The 7,767-nt window shown below is 50.0% G+C and overlaps 1 protein-coding gene across 1 annotated transcript; it reads left to right on the top strand.

The window, feature by feature from the left end:
* The first annotated feature begins 1,043 nt into the window (after positions 1-1,043).
* On the top strand, positions 1,044-6,860 carry LOC119114876 (E3 ubiquitin-protein ligase PPP1R11). The gene is made up of 4 exons (XM_037238937.1): positions 1,044-1,286; positions 4,896-5,016; positions 5,403-5,602; positions 6,128-6,860. Exons 3-4 carry the CDS (start codon positions 5,477-5,479, stop codon positions 6,347-6,349), a joined length of 348 nt encoding a protein of 115 aa, XP_037094832.1. The 5' UTR covers positions 1,044-1,286; positions 4,896-5,016; positions 5,403-5,476; the 3' UTR covers positions 6,350-6,860.
* Positions 6,861-7,767: the final 907 nt, after the last annotated feature.

Raw genomic sequence — 7,767 nt, 5'->3', positions numbered from 1 at the left:
ACAAGGCACTCAGGACAAGATAACAATTTCAAGGTCATATGATGCCTGTGAGCAAAAGCATCAATTGGTCTGAGGTGACCTAAGTCATTGCTCCTAAACTGATAAGAACCATGTATCTGACTATTTCCAGTGAGCCTGCCTTGTTGGCACCACCTCCCAGTCATATTAATGCACTCTTTTGTCACCATGACCTTGACCCACAATGAGCACAGGTGATGTCAGTGACATAACCTTGCCTTTGGTCTGATCACATAACTCATCATCATACAATTTGGTGCTGGACACACTTCTAGAACCTACCACTGGACCTCTGCGTGGTTTGTTTGTTAAGTGCTATGCAAAGCAGAATACCTTTGTTTCCATAATTTTATTAATACACATTTCCTGCTGGTTTGAGCCTAAGCCTGATCTAAAACAAAGCATGGCAAAGCATGACATCTATATCACATAGACACTTTTTGTTCCACCGTACTTTCCACTTTCCTGCTAATTTGAACCTAGGCCTGATCTAAAACAAAGCATGACAAAGCATGGCATCTACATCACACTGCCGCTTTGTTTTGTTCCACTCATCTCTTCAATACAAATGTCGCCATCACTTTTCTCCCCTTCACATAGTGAATCACCGAAATAGGTACCACAGAACATGCGGACTTAACCTTATGGGTATAAGTTCAATAAGTGTTGTCTTCTGAAATGGCTAGAATAAAGGCGACGAATCGCAGTTTTCAAGTCCAGTCCCCGTCACGCACCCGACCACCCACGCAATTTGCAGAAGAGCTAGGCCGAGCTGCGCTGAGCCTCAAGGGCGTTTGACTGGAAGGGGAGGTACCAAGTTTCAACCACGGCGCATTGCTGCATAACCTTGTGTATCATCAATATTTCAGAAATATATGTCACGTGATAAAAATATTCGGTTTTGGCAAGTTTCATTGGTATGTAAATGTCTTGGTCAGATTGATTAGATCCGTACAAATTTATTTTAACATGATAATCATTCCTTATTAGTCTTCATCTGAAACAGTTGTATAATCATCTTTCAACATCTTGGACGGTGTGACTGCGTGATGTCATGGCTATTGGACGGGGTTGGTGGGACGAACGTGACGTTTGGAGCACGTAAGCGGTGTTTGTCGTGTGGTTGCGCGAAAACTTGGCGAAGTATGGGAATCTGAAATACTGCGTGTCAAAGCTGTGATGGCGACATCTATGACGAGATTACAGAAGTTATCACTTTACAAAAGTTTGCTTAGGGAAAGTGCCAAGTTTTCGTCCTATAACTACAGGTAAGTGGCCGTCCAGAAATTACGTTACTCGTGGATGAAGAGATTTCTTATGAAGCGTGAGAATGAGGGCGACTTGGATAGGATAATGTCACGTTTGGGTGTGGTTGCAAATTGTTGTATTTTTTTTTTATAGTGTTTAACACCATAACCAGGGAATGGGTTGGGTCTGACGCTGCACAACAGCACAACCAAGTGGTAACCAAAGGCCAGGCTGCAAAAAAATCATAAATTGCCCTTCATTCCTATGCATCTTTGGTGTGCTGAGCCTCAATGTATCAACTGAGGCTCCTAACTGAGGCCAGGTAAGCTTGTGTTGAGTTTTCAGACTGTTTTGGGGTTAAAATGTTACCACATTTGCCTACATTTTCCTTCGCAACATCAAGAGGTCTTACAACTTTGCCTCTTAATGCACTGAAATTGGTGGGGATTACATCAAGCCCTAAAAATAGGGTTTAATTTGTTTGTGGTTTGAAAATATCACTATGAGGGTTCTTGTGTCATACTTCATGTGTTTCATACTTTGCATGATTGGTGTAGCATGCATTTTTTAGCCTGAATAAGGAGCAGGGTGGTTGAAATGCATTGATATATGTATTTTTTTAATGGATCCTTGGAAGTCCTGCATTTCTTCAATTTCAGTTTCATGGAGTCCTTTTCCATTTATCCAGTATGATGTGCCCTGTTTGAGCCTTGTGATTGGATCAAAACTCATAGGAGTTCTCTAGATGAGGGGGAAAGGGGGCTGACATGAGGTTATGCAATTTCCTGGCTTGGCAGAATTTAATGTTACGTATGCCTTTGTGCCTTATATAGAAAGTAAGTTGTCAAAATGTTACTATCTCCCACTTAAATAAGGGGAATGGCATATATGCATTAGATGGAAAAAATGAAATGAAGGCCTGTTATTACCAAATTGAGAATTATCAACATGCAGTGTACAAGGAGTTACATGTTAAACATATCCCAGGCAGTCATTAGCATGTTTTTTTGAGAGTATGGATAATCAGAATTATTATAGAATTGATACTTAATAATGAAAGAATAGCTAATTTAATCCTACAAAGGGCTGAAGGTTTATATATCAGTGCCTGATATACTGAAATTTGGCTTTTTTGGTGTGGGAACTCATTAGGTTGAAATTTACATCTGTTGATCTTTGGCTTTGATGTCATGTGGGATGTCATGTTCAGTTGTGTGCAGCTAAGTGTGATGTATACTTAAGTATCTCTGTCCTGCATGCTGCATCGTGATGTACCTTGTGGGCTCCAATCTAGTTTGTGCTATTGTCTGAGTGCTCTGGCATTGTCCAGCAATGTTTCAAGTTCTACAGGCTGCAGCAAGTTTCATTTGTCAGGATGTCTTACCTGAATGGGGAACAAACCAGTCAGATATCACCCCCCAGAAACCTGGCCAGGCTATTAGGTGTCTCTGCCTGGAGGAACCCTCTAAGTGTACTGAACTTTACTTTTATTTGAATTTTCCATGCAACAGGTACAAAAACTTGGTAATCAACACCAGCCAACTCAACCAAATGTGGTGGTAGTCGTTTGCAATGGCCACCAAAACCACACTAACCCTGTCTGACATGCCTAACATGAGCACTGCATTGCAGCCTGCAGCCCACCTTGTGGATACCAGTGGGGGTTTTCGTGGCAGCCTGTAATAGTCGCACACATCAACTTACATTCTTCACTCCCGAAGCCCTACACGCCCAACAATGTCTAAAGCCATAGCATCCATAGCATCAACGCTGTGCAGATTGCCGATATCTGGTTTCGACGATCGACGCCCAAAAAAGGATAATGATGCCCAACGACAACATCTTCCGCCGAGGCAGAGCCAAGGAACGCATTAGGGCAGTACTGTAATTTCCTTTTCAGTGTGTGTGTGGGGGGGGGGGGGGGAAGAGAAGGCTTTAACTTCATAACGTTGAGATCAAAGCTGTTGAAATTCGGGAACAAAAATTCAAGTGTATTAGGGGCTTGGTTTTCTGGTGTTAGTCCTATTCTATTTTCTTTCCCTTTCCTATTTTGTAAAGCTAACCCCTGTGGTAGAGGTTTGACGACCTTGACACGCGACGAATTAGCCCCCACATTACTCCAGCGTCATGTCTGGGACTTGTGATCTATTGCCCCAAGCAAGGACAAGTTCGGATTTGCATTGACCTGGGCTCCTTAGTCAGTAGGTGGCCTTGTGCCGGTCAGGGGACCACAGTACCTATCAAGGGTCCTGCATTGGCAGAGAGCACACAGCCGGTCTGGGGCAGTGTTGGAGGGGGCCCGCAGAGGACCGAAGGACCTCTCGGGATCGGCGGTCAGGTGCATGGTTTGAGGGCACGAGGTGCTGGCTGCCGGTCGCACGAAGGACTCCGGGACGCAGGAGTGGTCCCTCGAATGCCAGTCAGAGGCCCTTTTGCACCAATTTGGGACATCTTTGGACAATGGGGGCCTCTTTTTCGGCCAGAGACCACCAAGACCTAACAATCGGCTTGGTGGCGGTCTGAGCCCTGAGGCGCCCGTTTACTGAGCAGTGGCAAGGCCTAGACAATCGATTTGCTTTGGTCGGGTTATGCAAGACGTAGCCAAAGTTTTTCTCAAGGGCAGAAGCGTGTCAAATTTTCAGAGCTTAAGTTTGTAAGAAACAAGTTTTCTCCAAAACCCCACGAATTTAGACAAAATTTCTGTAAAATTGCCTGACTCGGTTGGGGCTTCGCCTGCTTCCAAACTTAACACGAGATGGCCGGGGACTGTCAGTAGGAGGGGAACACTAGCCATGATGTGCCGCATCCTTTGGAAGCATACTTGCGACTTCCAGCGCTTGGCGTGCCCACGGCGTCTTTCGAGTTGATCTGAGCGTGCCAGACCGCCCCCGAACAGCAGCGCGACCGACTTCCCCAGCCCGCTGGCCTGCCACCTGCTGCGCGCCCCACACTCATCACTCGCCGCCGTATCGCCGCATTTTCTGTTCACCCCGTCCCAGAGCGGCCCCAGTACGACCAGTGTCTCGAAACATGCAGACGGCTGTGGTGCAAAGCGTCAGCACGCTCCCCGGACTCTAGTGCCGTCCGGGCGCGGTCTCAGCACGCGTTCTTGACCCCGATTCATCTCCCGGACACCGAATTTGTCTCGATGCAGCTATCACTGAAACTGGCCTGGAGCACAAACATCAAAGCGCTTTGGTTTTTCACCTGGTGTAAATTTGGGTCATAATAGTCAAGTGTGGATGAAGCGGCACTGAATGACCAATAAGTTTCTTCACTTCACACACACACACACAACACACGCACATGATGGGCACATATGTAAATGGCGTAGGCGTAAGATCTGGCGGTTTATATATAAATGACTTGGTGTGGCGTTTGGCTTTGGGTCTGTGTGCAAGCGCAGTTTTTAAGCACGATGGCGTCCTGAAGGATCGTGCATGGGCTTCATGCAACATGACTTGTGCGTGATAGTTATGAATTCATGCATGCTAGCATTTTCCTGCTAGCACAAAAAAGGTAGTTACGATCTAACCTTGACATGAGATAGCGGCGTTCTTTCTGCTCCATGTCAGCGGTTCCTTTGTTTTTCCGAGAGATGGTAGTTACATCCTCGTGATATGTTCCAGAACCTATTTCATTAGGCGAGTCAAGGACGGATTCCGTGAGGGAAGGACGTTAGAAGACCCAAAGAAGATTGCAACTGAGCTTGAGAAGGCCAAAAGCACGCTTGAGGGTCTCAAACGACAGGTAAGTCTGAACTCCAATCGAAGTTTTGTATCCATTTAAGCGGTGCTGCAGAATCAGGGCCTAACAAATGACATTGTGAGTGACACATTTGCATTTCCTTTACGTTATCAGCAAGAACCATTTTGCGTTGCCCGGATTGCTGTAAAGCAAATGCGTACGGTTTCCGTAAAAGGCACATGCATCGGCGCATGTACAGATGCGAAGTGTCGGAAGGACCGGTTTGCCGGCATGCTCTTTCTTAGCCACACTGGACGAGCTATGGCAGCATGGATACATGTCCCTTGACGCGATGTGACTGACCTGTGGCGCGGCGTGCCGAGACCGTAACTGTATGGGCCCTCCGTCGAGAGGGCCGAGACCGTCCCTGAGGCGCGCTGTCTCCGCAGGTGGTGATCCAGAACATGTTCGAGCCCGGCCGGCTGGTGATCGAGAAGTAGCCGGTCGACAGCGGGGCGCGGCGATGTCGGAGCAGGCGACCGCCGAGCCGCCGAGCCAGACCCAGACGGTGACGGCGCCGGCCGAGCCGCCGGCCGACACCGAGCCCACGCTCCACCTGCGCCTCGTGCGGCCGCACAACCCCCGCCGGGTCAGTACGGACGCCGCTGCCCGGCCACTCAGGCCTGGGCCGGTGGGCCGCATGGGCTGGTAGCTGGTCCTGCCGCTCGCCTCGTCGTCTAAAGAGTCAGCTGGGCATGCGCTAGTGCCGTCCTTTGATCATCGCGCGTCTGGCTCCTTCAGTGTATGCCTCTTTTGCTAGAGGAACTGATTGTGGAAGGGTAGGGAGGTTGCGTGTGACCTTTCATGCTAAACGCATGTAATTTAGGCCAGGTTTGGTTTTTGAGAGCTGCGGGGATGGTGCTAGACCTGCAAACTTCAGACATTTTTTCTCCGTTAACTGTTTGGCTCCCAAATTCGCCAAATTCGACGATTGCGTATTTTTCCGAGCGTCGATCTGTGGATGTGGTCTTGCCATCAGCCAGCATGGGTACGTATTTGTGGCATTGCCGTCGGCTCCGGGACATGTTGAACGGTTGTTCAGTGTCGTCCACGGTCGTGCCGAGGGGCGACCCCTGAGCCGCCACCCGGGCCTGATTCCCGCTTCCGCCGCCAGGTGTGCTGGCAGTCAGACACGGTCGACAACGAGCACATGGGCAAGAAGAAGTCCAAGTGCTGCTGCGTCTACCGCAAGCCCAAGCCGTTCGGCGAGAGCAGCTCGGACGAGGAGGACGAGTGCAAGAACTGCGTGGGCCACAGGAAGCCGAAGTCACCCGCTGAAGGCGGGGAGCAGGCGGGGGGCGCGCCGGGGCCCGCCGCCAACTCCGGGTCCGGCTGAGGCGTCTGGTGACCGGGGTGACCGGGTGACCTGATGACCTCTTGACCTCCTGATGACCTGAGTGACCTCCTGGTGACCTGGGGCAGTCCGGCGCTCCTGGTGACGCGCGTTCCTACACCGACGACCTTGTCTTCTGGGCCGGGCGCCGCGGATACTCATCGTTTCCGGCGTCCGCCTTTGCGGGCTTGTGCCGTTGGTGCCTGTCTCAGTGTCGCTGCCTTGTTGGTGGGTGTGGGTGCAAGACTCGTCGGGTAAGCTGCACGTTTTTAGCTCGAAGATGCGCTTGGCGTTATTGTGGCATCGTGCCAGCGTATTGCGTATTGTGCCTGCGACCGGACAACGCGGCGTCCCGACGCTGCAGTAAGTAGGCCATGTAGTGGAAAGCGTGTCGTCGGCTTGGCACGCAACTGCAAGGATTTGCGATCCATGTGCTTCTACCTTGCTGTTTGGCTAACCACTGTTGCCGTGTACATGTGACGCTCACAATACATTAGCTGGTTGTGCGTTTTGAGCGTTGTGTTGCCGGGCGGGCTGACGTGCTCGGCGCTAGCCGGACATCCAGGTCAAGTCGGGCTCATTGTGGAACTTCCGCCTGAGGCCGCTCAATCAATCAGCAGTCACAGAACCCAGGCCTCAATTAATTACCTATCAGATGCGGCCGTATGGGTTTCCAGTCACACGTATGAATGGCAGTGGTGGAAGATGATAAAAACGTGCGCAAACATGTAATAAAGTATCCTTTTGGTACGGAATACTTGACAAAGAGGTCAGTTGGCACCTCCGGCTCGCGGGCTATGCTACTAACAGCACAAAGCCAACCGTGATCTGTATATTGGCCGTGAGGCCGTGAACCGCTTAGCAAAGTAACGTTGAACGGTATAATGACGTCTACGATCAACTGTGCCGTGTCGTTGCTATGACCTTGGATGACATTGACTGCCAGTCAGTGACGCTTGACCACAGGTGGTCATTGCATGGCGCTGAAAAATTAAGGACTGACGTCAGAAAGCTTGCAACTCAATACGTGCAAGGGGTAGGTCTTGCAAGACATTGTCAGAGGCGATAAAACAACGCCCTACCCCCAGTTACCCAAAGGTTGATTACGGCCACCTGGTCATTAACTGTCCGCACGCGGACAACGAAACACGCGTCAGACTGCATCTGCATTATTCTGAGCGGGCTGAAGGTTCCGGCCAGTCCAGTAAGGGTTTGCTTAATGCTTTGAGCGGAAGTCAACCCAAGGAGGTGAAAAGACCGGAACGCGCTGCAAATGTCGCCGCGCACTTTACGCGCTATAAAATGTGCACTTGGAACGCGTTGCTCTGCATTCCCCGAGCTGCCTGACGGGAAAGCCGGCCCGAGTGTCGGGAAGAGAGGCTGCCCTGGTTTAAAAGGGGAGTCACCGCTCCCGAAGGGTC

The sequence above is a fragment of the Pollicipes pollicipes genome, unplaced genomic scaffold (genome assembly GCF_011947565.3).
Source record: "Pollicipes pollicipes isolate AB1234 unplaced genomic scaffold, Ppol_2.1 Scaffold_3087;HRSCAF=3621_pilon_pilon_pilon, whole genome shotgun sequence".
NCBI lineage: Eukaryota > Metazoa > Arthropoda > Thecostraca > Pollicipedomorpha > Pollicipedidae > Pollicipes > Pollicipes pollicipes.
Note: the sequence above shows the minus strand (reverse complement) of the source record. Positions and strands in the feature narration are given on the sequence as shown.